The following is a 21,182-nucleotide window of genomic DNA, read 5'->3' as shown; positions in this document are numbered from 1 at the left end:
TTCCCTAGCCGGACCTGCAGTCTTGTCAGACGAACCAACAATACTTCAGGTCCTTCCTCATGAGTTCCTCTGTCACAAATTTGAATATTCTCCGTTTGGCCAGGGCCACTTGCGCCAAGTCATCCAACAGCTTGACTTCAATCCCTCTGATGTGCACCTGGCCATGTCTCGTAGTGGCATTCATCACCCTCTATCTTTAAAACTGTGCAGCATCATCAAGACATACCGTGGGCGAGCCCGTGGATCATTCCTCCTTTTGCACACGTGGTGCACACTTTCCATTTCCATTTTCGGTGCCTGCCCATTTTCAACGAGTCCCACAAACGCATTCTACCAGGTCTGCTCCTTCTTCAAGATCTTTGATCCAGAGTACCCTGTCCATCATTTCCGTCAGCTGCCCCTCCAGATCTGCCATCCTCTCCCCTAGGCTCTCAATGTCCTTCCTGTTTGTCGCTATGGATTGTGACAGGTCTTTGATATGCACCGTCTCTGCCTTTAGGGTTTCGTTAATATCACTTCAAAATCTGGCGAATCCAAATCTTCCTTCATAAACGCCATTGCCGCAGCTCCTCTCCGCTCCTGGGTTGCAACTCGCAGTATGGATTGCTTGGCAGGTTCCCCTGGTCCTTCACGCCTCGCTCCTTAGAGGCAGGGATTCAGCTTCATGCAGCCCTCACTGGCATGCACCCCTTCAACTCCAGCCAGAAATGCTGAGGTTCAGCCCCAACGATAGTGGAGATGCCACTGCCCACCTCACTGTGGAATCCTCGCCACTTTCACCTCCTGGCCAGCACAGCAATTGCTCCCAAACCCCAGGAGCTTCATACCAGTGCAGCCATAACCACTGCTCCCGCTGAGCATAGGACCATCAGGCCCGCCAGACCTCAGTCTCGCGTTGGCTGGGAGGCCCTGCTTTGCCATGCGAAGACTGAGCTCCACTCCTCCCTCTGTTCACTCCTCACCAGCGCTCGTCCGCCGTTGCCTCTTGCCTTCAATGGCTGGCAGTCAGGTCCTTCACCGGCTCAGCACTTCACTGCTGCTCTCCACTGATGATCTTACCAGGGGCAGGCTCCCAGCATGCAGGTTGACTGTTCCTGCTGCTTACTGGTCACACAGGATCACTGTCTGTGCCTCCAGTGGGGGCACCGCAGCGCTCCACTGAGGAGCCCCGCAGCCATTCTCACCTCCGCCACACCACTCCACTCCACTCCACTCCGGTACTGCTCGTTAATTGCTTCCCGCCATCAGCAGTCTGTAGCCGGGAGCACCACTCGCTATGCTCCCCACCGTCGCCACCCGCATGCCCTCTCAGTGCTCCTGAGCGTCCCGACCCGCCTGGCTCAGCACCGCTCCTCGTTGCCCGAGGCATAGGCCCTGCAGGCCGTTTCGATCACTGTGACGGAGACGTCGCGTCTCCCCTGCTCGGTGCTGTAGTCCCGGGCCGCTTCTCTGCTGAAATTTTGCAGTTCCCAGACTGATCTTACACAATAGTACACTTTCTATCTGAATTCAGGGCAACCTAGGGGGATTTATCGTCATTTACTGCTCGGGACGGGAGAACTCGCCAGCCACATCCACTCAGCCCGCCATCCTGGCCACGCCCCAGAATCATTCTCCGTTGTGTACTGTTTCCAAGTCATTTCTATAAAACAGGGTATTATTTTAGTACATGGAACTAAAACATTCACAAATAATTGCACTTTGCTCTGTGATAAGAACAGGGAAACAATGTAAGTGCGGAAATTGCAGTTTGGCTCAAATCCAGCTTCACCTCTAAACCACATGTGCGATCTTCTGCAACTCATTCAACGTTGGGATGCCCAACATGTCAAAATTGTCCCTAAACATTTCAAAATTGTCATCATCCAAGATTGATTTAGTTCTCAGGGAATATTCTTAAAGAAAATGTCACAATCATGGTTTTACTACCTATACTGTTGCTTCAAGTATAATAGTGGTATTGATATGTACACTACAACATCATTTGTATCATTGCTGGCAAACAGTAACACTGCTTGAAAACCACAGCTCTCTTCTAATCTCAGTCTATTTTAGCATACTTGCACCTTTCTGCTAGCTTCTAATTTATATCCACTATCATTCGCAATGGTACGTTTACCTTACGCGTTGCTTCCAATTTTTCGCCGTGGTTGAGCACTTTTATAGTCCGTGATATTGCTTAATATTAGTCTTCTGTCTATGCTGAGATATGCACACAATTTTTCATATAGCCAGTGACCTGTACCCTGCCTCTAAGAGAATACCCTCCTCGTGGCTATATATATAAAAATGAGTCCTGTACCTATGCTAATACACAAGTTCCCCTCGTCGTTGGGTGCAAATGTTGCCCTTGAAATGCCAGGCGTTTATTATTTTGATTCCAGCAAGTCTGAAGAGAGTAAGGGAACTGGAAGGGAGCACACCCATGCACATTTTGTATGCTGCAGGGCAGCATTTCAAGGTATGTGTTGTGATCACATTGCAGGCGTGGGGAGGGGGTGGGCAGTCCAGAGATTGAGTCCTTAATTTCTTTGATTCGGGAGGTGGCACCAAGGGCGTCTGCACCCAGGCCCCAGAATTCCTTGAGATGGCCCGGCCCTGGAACTGTTATACTGGTGAACCTGTACAATTTGTTAGTAAGGTTATCGCCTTTTTGGGAAAAATTACAAAAAAATGCAACTAGGTACAAAAAATTCTATCTTTTTAATAGTCACAAAAATATCTAAAAAACATTACAAACTTAACTAAACATAGCAACTTAATACATTTTCAATTAAAACATTTAATCATCATTCATCTATTCTAACAGGGGAATACTACAACTTAAACAACTTTGTGCATAACAGTCAATCAAGATCTGCATTAGTGACAGGGGTAAAAACCATTAGATTTTCCCTTTTGTAGTCGACATATGTTTCGGCCCTTTGTAGTGTACCACCTCTGTCAACAATGATCACTAAGATGAATATTGGGCCATCTTCAGGACAAAAGGTTACTTTGTGGTAGATTATTCTTGTTCCCCATTGGACACACTAGCACATCTATGGTCCATAGACTGAAGTTAGGACTATTGAGCTTGGTCAGACTCTCGGATGTGGCCAGGTATTGCCATCTCTGGTCTTGGTTCAGATTAGCAACTTCTGTGGCTTTGTTTTCGAGGTTGGTCTTTGTATTTCTGTATTTCACTTGGTACCATTCATTGGCAGGACATGCACCGTTACTCTGGTGGTTATAGTGCTGCCTTGATCTGTGTTGTTTATGTCCAAGTGAAAGCTGGAAGTCTGCGAAAACGGCAAGAGCTCGTTCTGCAGAGTAATGGTGTGTTTTTGAATCGAGTCACGTGACCAACCTCGAAAACAAAGCCACAGAAGTTGCTAATCTGAACCAAGACCAGAGATGGCAATACCTGGCCACATCCGAGAGTCTGACCAAGCTCAATAGTCCTAACTTCAGTCTATGGACCATAGATGTGCTAGTGTGTCCAATGGGGAACAAGAATAATCTACCACAAAGTAACCTTTTGTCCTGAAGATGGCCCAATATTCATCTTAGTGATCATTGTTGACAGAGGTGGTACACTACAAAGGGCCGAAACATATGTCGACTACAAAAGGGAAAATCTAATGGTTTTTTCCCCTGTCACTAATGCATATCTTGATTGACTGTTATGCACAAAGTTGTTTAAGTTGTAGTATTCCCCTGTTAGAATAGATGAATGATGATTAAATGTTTTAATTGAAAATGTATTAAGTTGCTATGTTTAGTTAAGTTTGTAATGTTTTTTAGATATTTTTGTGACTATTAAAAAGATAGAATTTTTTGTACCTAGTTGCATTTTTTTGTAATTTTTCCCAAAAAGGCGATAACCTTACTAACAAATTGTACAGGTTCACCTTTATCTTCCCCTGTGACCCATACAGGACTTAAAGAGAGGGGTAGTCGATCTGTTTTTTCATAAACTTTTCCGTTACAGAGAATCCCTTCTTACAGTTTTGACCCCCCGTAAACAAAAAATAGGGATTACCCATTTTTATATATAACTGTTATACTGGGACAAGAAAGAAGGGTCAAAGAGTAATACCCACATTACTAATATATAATCTTCATTATGCAGTGCACTCTGCTTTATCACAGTCTGACTACCTCCCCTGTCACCCACCACCCGCTACGGTGCCCGGCTGGTAGATTTCCAAATGGTTTAATTCAATTTTGGAGTTGGTACTTTAAGGAGTTAGTCCAGCTTTCTTAAAAACCGAAAAGGTTGAAAAGCAAATAAATTATATGTTTTCTCCTTCAAGCAGCTAGTAGAGGTCCTTGGGTGCAGAATCACCTCACTTGTTACATGGTTCAAGAAAGATGACTGAGTAATTACATTTCTCATGTACTCTATATCAGAAGGCAGGGAGTTCCTGGGAATGGGGAAACTGGAACGTCTTCTTTGAAAAAACCTGTCTAACTGGGGAACTAACTCTTACTAAAAAATATTTTCAGTGTGAGGGCCAGAAAGGGAGAGTTTCCAAAGCAGTCCAGGCGATTAGGAGGCATTGAATCCCATAGTGCCGGCTGTGTGGCATCTCTGAATTAACAGGTGCTGTTCCATGTTAAAACAAATGCATTTTTATTTGCTTTAGGGTGCTGTCTGGTCACATCCTCTCTAGTCCAGTCCAAATGATCGACATGCCAACATCCCAGCCAATTTTATATTTACTAAAAAGGGAAATAGAACAACATAAGACTACAGAATCCTCTTGCATCCCAAATAAAAATGCCATAGTGCTGACGTACCTACGTTTATGATTCCAATGATGTTCATGTGATGGTAATGCCTGGAACATGGTTGGAGTACCGGGCTGTAAGATTGTCCAAGTAGCAAACTTATTGGATAGCTGGAAACGAGAACCTAGGCCTTTGAAGAGTACATAGGTAGCTAATGCAGGCCTATTGTGCATGTAATAGAGCATAAAACCCTGCCTTTATTTATGACGGGAGTAGATGAGGGGAATAAAGGATGATTCAGCTTCACCTGCCCTGCCTTTTGCTCATGTATTATGGGGAGACATCAATCCTTCAGACTATCAGTACTGGGGACCTACGCTTCCCTTTTAGTTGAACAAGTTACTTACCAACTGGTAACTTTTTGACTGGATTTTCCTCCAACGTATTCCACATCTTTGACATGTAATGTCCACAGCTGTGCACGTCGGAAACTTTCGGCAGAGGGCGTCCTGCGTCGGGTCAATGTCCCTCGAAAGGCCTCCATCGAGGGCGACATCACAGGATGTTATAAATAGGACGCACGGCGCCCGTAGCCTCAGTTTAAGGTTTTTCCCCCCTCGGAACGTGTGGCACCAGTCTCATGCCTGCTTGACTGCATTTAGCCTTGCGGAAACGGAAGCTGCAATCGCATAGGAAATTCTCCTGAGGGGCAGGCTGGGAGGGCGATGTGGAATACGTTGGAAGAATATCCAGTCGAAAGAATGTTACCAGTTTGTAAGTAACTTGTCCTTCAAATGGATTGTGTCCTCCAACGTATTCCACATCTTTGACAGACTACCAAAGCAGTACCAGCAAATGGAGGAGGGAAAAAGAATTTAGAGTATCCAATCAGATTGCGAAATAAAGAACCGCCTTACCAAAGGCAATATCCTGACCATGGATTGTATACAGGGAGTAATGTTTAACAAAGGTGTGTATTGAAGCCTATGTGGCTGCATCACAAATGTTCCTAATAGGAACCCCCTGCTGTAGGGCTGTGCAAGTAGCCACGCCCCTAGTGGAATGAGCTCGCAATCCTCCAGGAGGGTCCTTACCCGCCAATCGGTAACACTCCGTAATGGTGAGGATAATCCACCGGGACAAGGTCTGTTTGGTAGCAGCCTGGCCCAAACGGTGTCCAGCATATCCTACAAAGAGTTGATCGTCCACTCTGACCCTGGACATCCTAGAAATGTAAAAGCTCAGAGCTCTCCTAGGATCCAACCGATGGAGCCGCTCCTCTTCCTTACCAGGATGAGGAGGAGGAGGGTAGAAAGATGGAAGAACCACCTTTTGACTCAAATGATATTCAGATACTACCTTAGGTAGAAAAGAGGGACGTACTCTCAGTACAACCCTGCCCTTGTGAAACACAGTAAAGGGTGGCTTAGATGAAAGTGCATGCAATTCACTAACTCTGTGAGCGGGAGTAACCACAACCAAGAACACAGTCTTGAAGGACAGTAATCTCAAAGGACAAGAGAGCAAAGTTTCAAACAGAGCACCCATGAGAAATTTCAAAACCAAATTCAAAGCCGAAACCAGCACCTGGAAAGGGGACGGTGGGAATACATTAGTCAGTCCTTTAAGAAATTAAGAAATCAAAAGATTCTTAAAGTAAGAACATTCTTCGGACAAGCGCTTAAAGATAGACAGCGCCACCAGGTAACCTTTAATGGTACCCACTTGAAGGCCCCTGTGGGCCAAAGAAAGTAAAGACAAAACCATAGGAATGGAGCACTGAAAAGGATCAACATTGTGATCTCTGCACCAGTCGCAGAACCTACGCCAACGGTACAGTGATTTAGTTGCATGCCGCCTGACCAAAAGCAACACCTCCATCACGTAATCTGGGAGGTCCCCATCCTTATACCTCAACCTTTCAGATACCAACCGTGAAGATTGAGAGTCTTGGCCTCTGGATGGAGAACCTGAGCCCCCCCCCCCCGTCCACGTCTCCCCTCGAGAGCAGATCCTCTCGGTAGGGAAGAAGGCGTGGAGGGCAGATGGACATTTCTAGAAGGCCTGGGTACCACGCTCTCCTGGCCCAATCTGGAGCAATGAGGATCATGTGGGAGCCGAACCTCTGTAACCTCTGCAACACTCAAGGAATGACGGGGACTGGAGGAAAGGCATACAACAGTGGGATTGACCAATCCACCACAAACTCGTCTCCTAAGGCTCCTCTTGGAGGAAATTCCCTTGAGCAGAATCTCTCGCACTTCCGGTTGGCACTGGTGGCGAAGAAATCCACTTGCGGGGTTCCCCAAAGGGCAAAGATCTCCTGAAGGACTTCCCGAGCCAACTCCCATTCGTGAGAGATCGTGCTCTGCCTGCTCAGAGCGTCCGCCGCTGCATTTTCGTCTCCGGCCAGATGAACTGCCGAGATTGAAATTTCCTGCTGGATGGCCCAGAACCAGAGCTGCATTGCCTCTCTGCACAACGGGAGTGACCCTACCCCCCCCCACCCCTTTTTTGTTGAGGTAATGCATGGCCACTGTGTTGCCCGTCATGATCAGGACACTCTTCCTCTGTACAGAAGGCAGAAAAGCCTTCAGGGCTAGCCTGATGGCTCTCAGCTCTAACAGATTGATGTGGAGTTTGGACTCCGACAGAGACCAACAACCGCTGGCTGTCAAATCGTTGGCATGAGCGCCCCATCCGGTGAGGGAAATATCCGTCATTATCGTCACCTCCGGCCACGGTTGCCAAAACTGTTCCCCCCCTCATCAGGTTCCTTTCGTTGGCCCACCAGAGAAACCTGGGAGACAGAGTGGAATCTGAATGGGATCCGACATCTTGCCGGAGAACTGCGACCACTGCATCTTGAGGGCCCACTGCAAGGATCTCATCCGCAGCCTGCCATCTGGCACCAGAAAAATGCAGGATGCCATGAGGCCGAGCAACTTTAAGAATTTGAAAGCCGGGAGACTCTGGGCATGTTGAAACTTGTCCACCATCTGCACAATGTGATGAGCCCTTACCTTGGTAGGCGAACACTTCCCCAAGGACGTGTCTAATGCAGCCCCGATGTACTGGAGCTGTTGGGAAGGTGTCAGGTGCGACTTCTTAAAATTCAGGGAGAAGCCCATCCTGTGGAGGGTGCGGCAAGTGACACTGAGATGATCCAACGCTAGAGCGGGAGAACGTGCCCGGATCAGCCAGTCGTCCAGCTATGGGTAGACGTGAATATCCCCCCCCCCCTGCCTGAGGAACGCTGCCACCATCACCATGAGCTTGGTGAAGACCCACGGGGCGGAGGTCAATCCGAACAGCAGGACCCAAAACTGAAAGTGCGAGTCGCCAGCTGCAAACCTCAGGTACTTTCTGTGCGCGGGATGGATCGGCACATGAAAGTAAGCATCCTTGAGGTCCAGAGACACCAACCAATCCTGAAGTTGAAGGGCCTGGAGGACTTGAGAAAGAGTGACCATCTTGAACTTGTCCTTCCGGAGAGGTTTGTACAACCAACGCCAAGTCCATGATGAGTCTCAATCAACCATCTTTCTTTGGGATCAAAAAATAAGGGGGATACCATTCCTTGTTTCTCTCCGCTAAAGGCACTAGTTCTATAGCACCTTTCTCCAGCAGGGACAAGATTTCCTGCGCAAGGAGCGGATCCGGAAGCTTCAAAGAGAGTTTCCCCGGTGTATTGTCATGAGGCCGCTGAAGGAAGGGAAGCCAGTAGCTGTGGGCTATGGTATCCAGAACCCACGCATATGAAGTAATGGCCCACCACTCTTCGAGATGCTGAGACAGTCTGCCCCCAACCGGCGAACCATGGGACATGGTCTCATGACTGTTTGGAAGCAGCTGCGGCAGTGCCTGAAGGCAAAGAGGCAGCTGCCTGAGCGGCTTTGGCACCACGATTTCCCAGACCACCACGGGTACTTTTTCACTGGCCCCTTTGACTGGCAGCCCCTCTCGTTCTACCAAAGGAGGAGTAATAACGAAAAGAACCTCCCCTCCACTGCTGTCCTCTAGGACGAAAAGGCAGAGGTTGACGCACCACGGCACTTAAAGATTTCACCGCAGCTTTTGATGTCTGCAACCTCTCAAGGCTCTCGTCAGCCTTGCTGCCAAACAAATGTGCGCCATCAAAGGGCATATTCAGAAGACGGGCCTGCACATCCGAAGCAAACCCCGACTTCCGAAACCACGCAAATCTGCATATAACGGTGCTCACAGCCATGGATTGGCTAACACTGTCGGCCGTATCCAAACCCGACTGAAGGGATTCGCGCATGGTATCCTTGCCGTCCTGCAAGAGAGCAAGTAACCCATCCCTTTCTTCCCCCTCGGGAATATGCTCAGCCGCCAAAGTAACAATTCCACACAGTGTGTGAAAACCTTGCCAAGGCACATGTGGAGTTGGCCGATTTCAAGGCCATGCTCCCAGCGGAAAATACCTTCCGGGCTCAACCGTCGAAGCGCTTGTTGTGCCTATCCGGAGCGATGGTAGGGGTACGCTGCACGCCTTGCATCAGCCATAGCCGCCTGAACCACCAAACTCTCGAGAGTGGGGTGAGTAGATAAATAGCTGGGGTCGCTAATGGAAGGGCAGTATTTCTTGGTCAAAGACTTATTAACAGCCGGAAGAGATTACGGGGACTGCCAAGCAGCTGCCACCCTTTTCTGCAAGGTAAGATGAAATGGCAAAACAGGGTCATAGGACGGACCTTGATCTAAACTGTCCGTCAGACCATCCTGCACAAAGTCTTCAGGAGGACTGGACCAGTCCGGATACTCCGAGACCCTCGCCATGAGCCTCCTTTATGAAGACTCTGCATGAGCCCCAGGCTCAGGCCTACCAAATTCCAATTCCGGGGAAGTGTCCGACCCACTAGCATCATGGAGGGTCTGCCGCAACTCCTCCAACTGACTGTCAAGAAAAAAGTGGAGCATCCTCAAGTTCACCAGGGTCCTCAACCTCAGACCTTTCCTCCTCTTCATAAATGTCATCCAATGGGAGTTGAAACCCAGGCCTGGCGACAGAAGAGGGCCTGGAGGCCAAAACTGGCCGCACAGACTTCCCAGTAGCCTTCCTTGGAGGATCCATGAGATCTGGGTACTTAACGGCAAATTCCCTGAAGGCGCCAATAGTGTCGAAGGCTTCAACGCCGAGAGCGTCAACAACCTCGACATCGTGAGTGCCGAAGGCGTCGGCGTCCACACAGGTGCCAACGGCGCCGTGGGCTGGTATGATGGCAAAGCGTCGACATCCGAGTTGGACGGACACGATGCCGACCGAGTCGACACTAGTATCAAGCCCTCAATATGTAGCTGCGGTCTCGCTGTGGACGAGGACCGAGACCTAGAGACACGTCTCTTGCGACCTTTCAAATCCTCATCCCTACGGGACCTCAAAGGCTCCCTATGCGAGTCGTGTCGTGGACTCTAGCCCAAAGACGTGTGAGCCACGGTACGAGACCGATCCTGGCCGGCTTCGTCAGAAGACGCAACCGGACCCGTGCCCTGCCATTGAAAAATCGCTAACATTGATTGTTTAAATGCTGCCCATTCCTCCGCAGTCGTGGACTTCGTCGGGCACGTAACCTTCCTCGAGGCACCATCCTCTGAGGAGGACGGGGAAGGCGAGCAGTGACGGCGCTTCCTAGTGTGCCGGGACTAGGAAGAATAGTGGCGGGAATCACTCCAGGACCAGGATCCCCGGGACTTCTTCCGACGCAGAGTCGCCCCTCGAGTCGTCGGTGGAAACCCCCTTGGACTTGGATGTCTGGGACTTAACAGGCTTAGAGCCCTTACCTACCTGGAGCTTCCCCTTCCACTCCCGCAAGGCCTTGGCAGTCAGCGACTGGCATTTCAAGCAGTCATCGGTGTCGTGCGACTCACCCAGGCACCACAAACAAATGTGGTGGGGGTCGGTGAGCGACATTTTCGACTTGCAGTCCCGGCAGGTCTTGAAGCCAGACCGCAGAGTCCAAGGGGTAGAAGAGAAAAACATTGTAATGATGCACACGAGACGCACCGAGTCTCACAAAGTTAACACATTCATGGAAAAAACGGATTTATAACATCCTGTGACGTCGCCCTCGAAGGAGGCCTTCGAGGGACATTGACCCGACGCCATAGACGCAGGTCGCCCTCTGCCGAAAAAGTTTCCGAAGTGCACAGCTGTGGACATTACATGTCAAAGATGTGGAAAACGTTTGAGGACACAATCCATTCGAATGTACACTTTTGTAACTTTTTAACATTGCACACAGCTCACTCATCATGCAGTGCAATGGGGATACTTTGGTATCATCCTAGTCTTTCACACTTGAGATTTTGTGTTACTTTTATATGTGCCTATAGAGAAGCTGGTGGCAGCAAAAATCTTTACAATTGTGTTATTTCTAGTGTGCACATTCATGTTTAACATACATGGCTGCTTAATGTGGCTGGTGCCCTTAAATGGCCAAGCAACAAGATTTTCACTTGTTCTTTGGCCATTTTGCTGTTTGGCTTCTTACGGCCTTGCCAGGTCAGGAGATCCCATATCAGGTTATTCACTTGGCTTGGAAAGCTGCATCTTTAGCAGGCTATTGATGCCTTTGAGTGTGTGGCCCAGGAAGGGGGTGGGAACGTCTGGTCCCATTCCACATCTGTGGTGCCAGAAAGTCTGGGTTTGGGCATGAATTAAACCAATGGTTGTCCTTGATTGGACAAATACTGGCTGTTTGAATGGTGCAGACCCTTACCATTGATGGGTGTGGGCTTGCTTACAGGCTGTGTGCACCTCATCAGAGCCAACGGTGGAAAATTCAACCTCCAGCGACCCCAGTCGACCCATTCCAGTCACCTGGTAAAATCTGAGTCAGGGTGGGAAAGTAGACACAAAGCATTCGCGCCTTGAAACACTTGTGTATAGGCGCGTTACAAATGCCATATCATATCATATATCATATCATATCATTTATCTCCCCCTGTTCTACATAGAACAACATTGAGAACAAGTCTCTTTATATCCTTCCATTCCACTGCTTTTTGATCGTCGAGCCCGAGTAGTACAATCTGAAAGATAAGAACACAATTTACTTACCTAGTAACTTTGTACATCTCTTGTTTTGACCAATCACAAACACACATAGCTTACCTGCTACAGATACATTCTGGGGAAAAGGATTGTGGCCCCTGTTACTTTTGGGAACCAAGCCCCATTCTTCTAAGGGATGGGAATGCTGAAGTTAGGGAATATCACTTGTGACTTAGGTCCATCTTTACTGCATAATTTTTCTTATCTCCTTTGTTGAATTAAGCAAGTGAATGCATTTTAAGAACCTATGGTGAATGTACATTTTTATTATTGAGTGTTGTGCTATATTATCACCTTCTTGTTTCATGTTTCAGTGTGTGTGTTTAAGGCCTAGAATAAATACTGTATTTGTATACCTAACTGTCTAAATTGAATTATTGTGCGCTTCACTCTGTGAACTCATTGTGGACCCCTCCACCTACTCGCACTCTGCTGAGAATAGCCTCGACTGCGCTCCACATTTACCTTGATTCGGTTTTGGCTAACCTCTCAGAGTTCCCCTGTTCACTCTATCTAGGGTGGCCTCCTAAAATATGTTCAACAGGTCAGATTCTAGAAATCCATCTTAACAATAAGCATTTCAATAATTGTGCTATTCAAACGTCAGTGTTTGTTCCAATGCCTTTCACTTGTGGAGAGGCATGGGAAGAGATTGTGTCAACAGAAAAAGAACATTGCTGGTAATTATCATTAAACAAAGAAAAAAGTTACTGCAATGTACTCACCCTTTTCCTGGACTCCTCAATAGCAGAGAGTAAAGCATTGTCTTTTTCATTCTTCAGGAATCCCTATCATGAAGCAAAAACAGATCAATTGTAGACAACACACAGAATTGACCCATAATCTTCAGTTGATATTGTCATGTGTAAATATCAATTTCAGCTTTACCTCAAACAAACTTACTACTTAGACCACTGAAATTATTTTTTTATTTTCAGTGTTCACTTCTTTTATAGAGCTTTTTACCTCAATGATCTAAATGAGAAACCAATATCATTTGGGAATATAACATGAACAAAGGACAATTAAAATTTGAACTGAGGAAAAGGAAGTCTCAATTAGTTAATTGAGTAAACAATATAATTTGTGGATTTACAACTTGAACAAAGACTAACACTTTGAATAAAAGATTTATGAAATTTATTTATTGTGGAATTTGGAAGTAAATTAAGAAACCAATATTCCCATCAAATAAATTAAGAAACCTATACTACCATCGACAACGTAGTTTAAACAAAGGACTCATTTAAAAAACATTCGGAAGATGTTTTGGAGATATCTGTAATAAAAAATATTTAGAATTAACATTGAATACAATTTGCTATATATTCATTTCAAACAAGTTATTATCATGGCACATCCAACTGCACGTTTTTTCTCCTTATCGTATTCCAGTCGGGTCCTGACCCACGTCATGAATGTGAACAGAATGGGCGTTATATCATTGTGTTCTGGGTACTGGCCATAAACCGGTTATATTTGCCAATGTGTGTGGTGCGAATGTGGATGACCCAGAATTTCATAAATCTCTTTGGGTTAATGACTTGGCATATTCTCATACCAGAGGCTAATAGTGGTGGGTGATTTCAATACCATACTACCCACCGAATTTGATCAGTCCACGGTGAGCAATAAGCCACGATCCATGACCGCCAGGTCAGTACTTGGGGGTATGGAGGATTTTGGGCTGCTGGACCTGTGGCGGACATTGAACCCGGAGGACAGAGTTCTCCTTCTACTCCTCGGTCCACGATATGGGATCGCGCATAGACTACATTATGGTTGGGCCTGATTTCGTAGATGAATATGTAGAAAAGCCCCTCAACGCGCACACCAGAGAAAATACGACCCACTAGGGAAAAAGGCCAAGCACACCTCTTGCAAGGAGAACAAGTTAGAAAAGAACTCTGCTGCCAAGGAGCGCTCTAACGAAACCAACATGGATGGAAGCTTATAAGGGCGAAAAAACGTCATAACTGACGTACATCACATAAGGTACAGTCCCACATAGCTGGTTGGTGCAACCCTATACATAGGTGGCTTGCTCCATATGGGATGCCAGGTCATTGGTATCAGCTCCTTCTGTCCATCTTCTTCCACGTGGGGCTCTTCTCAGGTGCTGGGCTCGAAAATTGGAAATTAGGTGCGCAGCTCATAACATTACCTATCAGAGAGCTGATGTGCACCTGGTACTGCAGACTTGGGCGCATAGGCTACATTCAAGGTTATATTTTCCTAGCAAACCCCAACTCAATCCCAGACGCATAGGCGCCGTTCCTACACTGAGCGCTAAATGTGTTACTTTCCCTCTCTGGCATCTCGCAGCCCAAATCACAGGGGCCTTCAATTGTCAGTTTGTGATCTTTGCAAGGTATGGGTGCTCGAACAGCTTTATGGTTTGGGGTCTTGGGCTGGCTGGTGCTCTGGAATATTGGGGGTCTTAGGATGGGGACCGCTGGTCACTATACCTTAGGTTTTGGGCAGGACAGGGTCAGGGGATAGTACCATCTTTCTCGTGGGATAACTGCTCGCTGGGAGTTCTCGGCCTCCTCATGTCCTTGCAGGGTGAATTCTTCCTGGGTTACATGTGTTAAGGATATGAGACAATGAGAGGTTTATGTATCTGTGTGAGCGCGGACTGTCCCACTCCCGCCGCAGTCTGTGTTCTGTGCCCGGACCTACTAACCTACCTACAGCGCACTAGAAGGCCTCAATTTAAAGATGGCTGCTATTTTATAAGATGGAGTTTTGTGTCTAGTGCAATCTACACCTAGTCACGGTATATCCCATTTTCAAATATGGATCCCACGAACACCCCCCGACCTCCTATACGCTCCCCAAGTATCTACAACATGGTCTTGGGTCTTTGCCACATTTGAAACAGCTTGGGAGCCTGGGTCAACCACCCCGCTTCCCAACAGTCCCCTCCTCTGGTTAATTCCATTTTAACAAACTGTCCGGTAAGTAGTTCCCTGTCCGCCTCCTCCACCCTCTCCCTCTCCCACCTTTCAGCTTCTAAATATGGAGGGAACTTTACTTGGGTACCCATGCTTTGCACACATGCTTCAAGCTTTCTCCTGCCTGCGTATATAACGCCGGGCTGCATGTCATATATATAAATCCCCAATCCCCTGCTAAATTAACCCTGTGCTCTACATAGTTCTCGGGTCCAGGTGAGAGAGTGGTAATGGTGCCTGGGCGGTGGAGGTGTTGCTGTTTGTACTGCACTGTCTTTTGCGCCACGAGGTGCCCCAAGCACCCCTACTGAAACCATCATCATTGTGCTGGTAGGCATTGCTTTAGCACAGCATCAAAGTGCCATCTGGCAGGTGCAGAGGATCACCAATACAAACACTATTACTTGCTCCAGCAGATTCACCATCACCGCCATCCATGATGGTGCCCAGGAAAAAAGGTTGTCGAAACAATCACCTTTCTGAATGCCAGCTTTTGTCTGCATGTGAGTGTCAAGGGAGTGCAGGGACCCCATTATGTTGGTGAGGGACCCATTGTCTGAATCATTAGTAGGCACGTAGGTGTAACAGGATTTGCCAATTTTCTTGCAGACCCCGCCTTCCATGGTCATGAAGAGGTCCAGCACATAGTGGTTCTGCAACGTCATCGGCCGGATCGGCGCATCTCCATCTTGATAGCATTGAGGCCTTGTTCGTGTCATTGGCCAGCTGGATCACTTCCCAATGCACGATCTGAAACCATTTGGCATTTGAGGCTGTTTGCACTCCTTGCAACAATAACGATGCAAAGAAGGTTTCCTCCTTGCTATATAGTCTATATATTGATGTACTAACTGAGGAATCTGGGGATAGTTGGACCTTGTTTTTCTCTGAAATTTTTCTTTCTTCTCCTTTTCTGGCAGGATACAGAATATAGGCAGCTGTGGCAGCACTGTTGTGGGTACATCGGAAACTGGTGTTGGGGCCGAAAAGCCAACTGGTCCCACTATCAAGTGTTCGTCAGGGACCACTAGGAGTTTCAAGTGCAACGAGGCCAGCAAGGAGGTGCCCCTCCATAACGGCGGGAGGTGCAGGAACACCTGCAGGCCACACACCCAATAGTTATCCATTACGGGTGCTGTCACTTTGTTGAGATATGGGATGTATAAATGTCTTAATGTATCTGCTGTTGGGCCCCCAGACACACTCCCTTGGTTGTAAAAACAGTTTATATTTGTCCTGCTTTTGCACGTTTACTAGTTTTTCCCATTGCCTCGACCCACGCGAGTTTCGTCACATGCTCATTCCAGTACTCGCGGCATACAGCATTTACCTTTAGGATCACCTTTTCTCTGAATCCTACGAATCCTCCTGGCATGCAGCTCACTCTAGTTTCTTGCCATCTATTTGCCACGAATCTTACACCATCCAGCTTCAGATAAGGTCTCTGTAAACACTCTGTGCTGGGAAAGTGCATTGCAGCCTGCATAATGCTAGATGGACCAAGCATTGGGCCTCCAAGAGCAGAATATCTCTTGTGGCATTAATACCTTGGTGGCCCCAGATGCGTGTGGTATCAAGGAACAGATGTAGCACCCCCCTCCACCTCCCATCATTTCCCTTTGCCGGCTGAGTGCATGTCTGCATACCAACTATTACATAACTCTAGATGGTGCACATCTTCAATCACAACTAGGCCTCTGTACTCACCAAATGTAGCCCTTTTAGCGGTCTTCTGGAAAGTTTCGAAGCAGAAACGTGTGAAAAATTTCAACCTTGCAGTAATGTTAGAAAAGACAATGGGGAAAACACAGTGGTATAACCAATTCGGTGAACTTGCTCATTTGCTTTCTGTTATCATTTGTGTGAACAAAAGATGCACTAACTTCATCAGTTTCTCCATATAATGTAGACATAGTAGTCCTAGTGGCATATAATGGGGACGATTGGGAAAAATAATTGGCAATATTAGTGATATTCATGACATTCCCTTGTCTAGTATCAATGGTATTAGTAATGTTCCCCTGCACCCCCTTTATATGACCCCCCCCATATAAACCTACCACCTAGATAGATCCCCAATATAAAAACATTTGACAGCACAAATAATCCAGCGACACAATGGATGACACACATATACATAGACAAAAACGTAGTAACCATTGAGTGGTCATTCGACCCAAGTGTGCTCCCTTCGAAAGAAATGCACACAAGAGTTCATTTTTTACTACACACAAGAAGAAAGTGGAAAAGAATCAAGGGAGAGAGGGGGAGAGAGAGAAAGTGCAACAGCGTTTAGCAGCGTTTATGTTTCAAAAATTAATATTGGTGCCAAAGGCCACAAACAGTTGTGATTTAAAATATGTACAAACAATATGATATATTTTCAACCAGTGTGTGCGATAAACGCCTAGCAATTACTCAATCTGTGTGGGGGTGAGGCATTGGGTGCTTTGCAGATGTCCGAAAGATGTATCCAATACTGCAGCTCCCTTACTTTTACTGCCAGGTGATTAGCATAGACAACGGTAAATAGACCGTTGTATCTAGGCTCGCTCCACCGATGTACAACATTCCTGACTTAGACTAGATCGCTGGGGAGCTGCTGAAGCAGTGGTGCCGTCACTGAGATAGTTTCAGCGCTGGTTGTGTCTTCAGATCGTGGAGGTGCGATATGTTGGGAGATACATTTTATCGCTTTTGCTAAGGCATCCAAGTAGGCCCTGAATTCGTCCCCCATAACAGACGCAGCCCTGTGAGCATCTAATGCTTTCCTTATGGGAGATACAGGCATATGCATACGCCGTCCAGTAGCCATCTCATGCAGTGACAAATTATGATCCTTAGAGGGCTGCGTGCCAGAGCAAACCGTAAACCCAATTCTTTTGTAGCGTGGTGCACAGTTTGGACAACTTCCCCTTTAAAAATCTGTTGACCCTCTCTACAACTCAGTTGGGATGGGGGGTGTTAAATTGTGCACATCAGATGCTTAATGCCCAGTTGTCTCCTTGAATAGTTAATTGAAAAGGTGAGTGGCGCTGTCAGATCTTAACACATCGCACACTCCCAATATAGGGAAAACCTCCCTGACAAATGATTTTGCAGCACACTTACCATCTGGATGTGCACAAGGACGTGCCTCCACCCATTAGCAGAAGGGGCACATGACCACTATTAAATAGCAGTACCCATTGCACCTTTCCCCCTTGTCTGCACAATCTTTTTGAAGCTCGTGGAACAGCCCAGTAGGGCGGGGTAAAGTTCCTCGGATTTTTCACAAAGTGTGGGCAGTACAGTAAAATTGACACGTATTACATTTAATCACTTTTTTTAGACAGTAGCTAATGCAAATTAGGGACAAACCAGTCCTCCAGAAAATCTGCGGCAATATGATTTGACACATGTGAAGGATGGTGCAGCTGGTCGAATGTGACCAAACCCAAATTCCTGTAGCATGACCACCATGCCGTCTATTTCCTGCTGCCACAACAAATCTCTCAGGGACTGTTTCCATCCACAAATCCTTTTCCTCCAGGGGGGGCCCCATCACTGGAGTTGGATAATATGAGTCAGTGGTAATGAGTTATAAGATTCAGGTAGTTGAGCTAGACCGTGCGCTATTACTGGATATTCTAAAGCATTGGGCACAGGGAGATATGCAGCTTTTTTGGCCGCCGCTTCTGCGTTACCGAGTGAGACCTTGTCTGTGTCATTGGTATGGGTGATGCATTTTTCCACTGCTGCCATGGAGGGCTATGAAAGTGCACCTATTAACTTGTCTAGTAATGAGGCATGCTCTACTGGGTACCCGTCAGCCCACCTAAACCCCCTCAGTTTCCACTGTGTGAAGCCAGAGTGCACCGTGGTGGTGGCATAGGCGGAGTCAGAATAGACAGTCACGCGACACTCCTGGGATGCTAGAAGCTCCTCAATGAGTACTAGGAGTTCTGCGGCTTGGGCTGAATAATGCATAGGCAGTCTTTTGTACAATCACTTCATATTCTCCGTCCACATAGGCGGACAACTGATGCACCTATGTGCCTCAGGCCCGTCTCCTGGTCAATAGTTGCTGACCCATTAACGAAAAGGGCCTCCCCACCGCTTCAGTGGGCTGTCTTTTGCTATGGGAATGTCCTCTTCCCCCTCAAATGTTACATAGTCATGCATTGCAAGGTCTTTGTCAGTGCACATTTCTGTGAGAAATGTGGCAGGGTTTACAGTCTTGCACCTCACGTGTGGGCTGGACAAGTCGACCTCATATGCGGATGCCTGTTGTGTGGTCAATGTTGATTTGGACTGCTCGAGAATGGCAAATACGGCATGCTCCATGTACAGTGTTACCGAACACCCTATGACAACTGTGGAGCTTTTCTTAATTGCGAATGCTGCAGCAGCAAGTGCCTGTTCGCAAGGGAACTGGCCCTGCATCACTGAATCTAGTAGACCACTTTAATAGGACAATGGCTTGTGGCCCATTGTGCTTTTCTGTGTGAGAACTGCGGTCATAATTTGGCAATTCGAATGGAAAAACAAAGAATTCTTGGGTGTAATCAGGGGTCGCAATACTGGTGTGGTGCAAATAACTTACTTCAGGTCCTCGAAACTCTTAAGCATTTCCTCTGTCCAAACAATCATTTTGACTGTTTTTTGTGCCTCTTTAAGGCCTTGCAGTAGAGTCTGGTGTATGCAGCATAGTCTAGAATCCAAGCCTTACAATAAAAACACAGACTCAGGAACTTCTGCATTTCTTCAACTTTGCGGGTCACTGGGCACTGATGCAGCACGTTCTGGTATGATCTGATATCAGCTGTCCCAGATAAAGTACTTATTTGGAGGCAGCACTGCAATTTAACTCTGTACACCTTGTATGCTAAGAGATGCAAGAGGGTGATTGAGTCACTTCAACACTGCTGCTCGCTGTCACTGCACACTAGCAGGTTGTATACATACTTAATGATGGTACTAGGCACGTGAATGTTCCCTAAATCAGCATGTAATATGCTGTTAAAGGTGCTGGGGGACTCGCAGTACCCTTGTGGCTGTCTTGTGTGTTCAAAGCGCATTCCACTATGCGTAAACGCAGTGAGATATTGTAAGTCTGGATGCAGGGATATGGAGAAAAAAAGCATTCTTCAAATCCACCACCGTGAAATGTGTTACATGTTTGGGGATGCTGCACAAGATGGTTGCAGGGTTAGGAACCACAGGAACTTCTGCCTGTACAATATCATTTGGGGCACAGAGATCCATAATCATTCTCCAACTCCCCCCTTGTGCCTTTTTGTTTGGGTATATGGCAGTGTTGCATGGGGAAGTGGCGGGCACAATAATGCCATAATTGAGCAGTGCAGTTATGATGTCTTGTATCCCCTTCTTCTGCTTCTTTTGATAGGGGATTTTGTTTTACTGAGGGCAGCACTGCACCTTGCTTGAGTGTTATTCTTAAGGGTGTCACTCCCTACAAGAGCCCTACATCATGGGCGCTGGTTGTCCATAGTTGCTCTGGGACCTGCTCAAGGTCTTTGTCAGTGAAAGTGGGCGGGGCAACAAGGGCCATGAAAGAACATTACACTTTACGATGTTGCACCATAATTTCACATGGAATGCAAATAGCCAGCACTATATCTCCATCATCAACCCAATCCTAAAATAACTTTGCATCCGACGCCTCCTTCAGATGCACAGTGGGGTCAATACACAACACAGTGTGCCACTCTCACCCATCTGAATCAGTTCCGATGACTATTCTTTTTGCAGATACCAGTAGGCCATGCAAAGCCAATGAGAGGATTGTCCCTGCCACAAGCACTGAGGTAACAACAGGCCTGAAAATTAAGTCAGATGGTACTCGCCAACATGCTTTACCAATTTGGGGCACTGCGTCAAGTAAAACTTAATCCCGTACACAAACATATCACGGTCAACTGGGATGCCGGAAACCACTACCTCTCGCATCTATTCTCATCATTGCTCTTATTGCGCACATTCCTGGAGTGGCGCACACTATCCCCCCGTCTTTGAAGGAGATCGTCATATTCAGTTTGCTCAGGTCATTCCTGAGCAAATTTACTGGGGAGGTTTCCGAATATGGTAAGGGTGCACAAACCACTTTCCCTCCTATTTTCATTGCTACCTCTTCTGTCTATGGAACCGTGGCGACAGCCCCAGAGAAGCCCTGCACGTGAAGAGTTTCACCTGATAGTGTGAAGTTTCCCTCACTGATGCATGATTCAGTGGCTCCTGTATTGACCATAAAGATGAATTGTTTGTTACCTATCTCAGTGCCCACCAAGGGTACCTCGTCAGGGTGGGTAGTCACGAAAAGGACTGTGCACGCGAGAGCTTTCTGTGGGCTGTCCTAGTCAGAATATGTGTTTGTACCTTGGAACATGAAAGGATTTCCTCCCATCACACTCACCCCGCTATATCGAGCC

At 47.1% G+C, this 21,182-nt stretch overlaps 1 protein-coding gene across 2 annotated transcripts in view; it reads right to left on the bottom strand.

Moving 5' to 3' along the window:
* NUP93 (nucleoporin 93) overlaps nucleotides 1–21,182 on the bottom strand; it is a 1,186,812-nt gene that overhangs the window by 961,172 nt on the left and 204,458 nt on the right. For both annotated transcript variants that reach the window (XM_069640327.1, XM_069640334.1), the window contains one exon: nucleotides 12,520–12,582. In XM_069640327.1, the coding sequence (XP_069496428.1) occupies nucleotides 12,520–12,582 (63 nt within the window). The remainder of the gene's footprint in view (nucleotides 1–12,519; nucleotides 12,583–21,182) is intronic.

This window comes from Ambystoma mexicanum, chromosome 1q, assembly GCF_040938575.1.
Source record: "Ambystoma mexicanum isolate Mex_15411 chromosome 1q, UKY_AmexF1_1, whole genome shotgun sequence".
NCBI lineage: Eukaryota > Metazoa > Chordata > Amphibia > Caudata > Ambystomatidae > Ambystoma > Ambystoma mexicanum.
The sequence above is the reverse complement of the archived record's forward strand: the minus strand, read 5'-3'. Positions and strand labels throughout refer to the sequence as shown.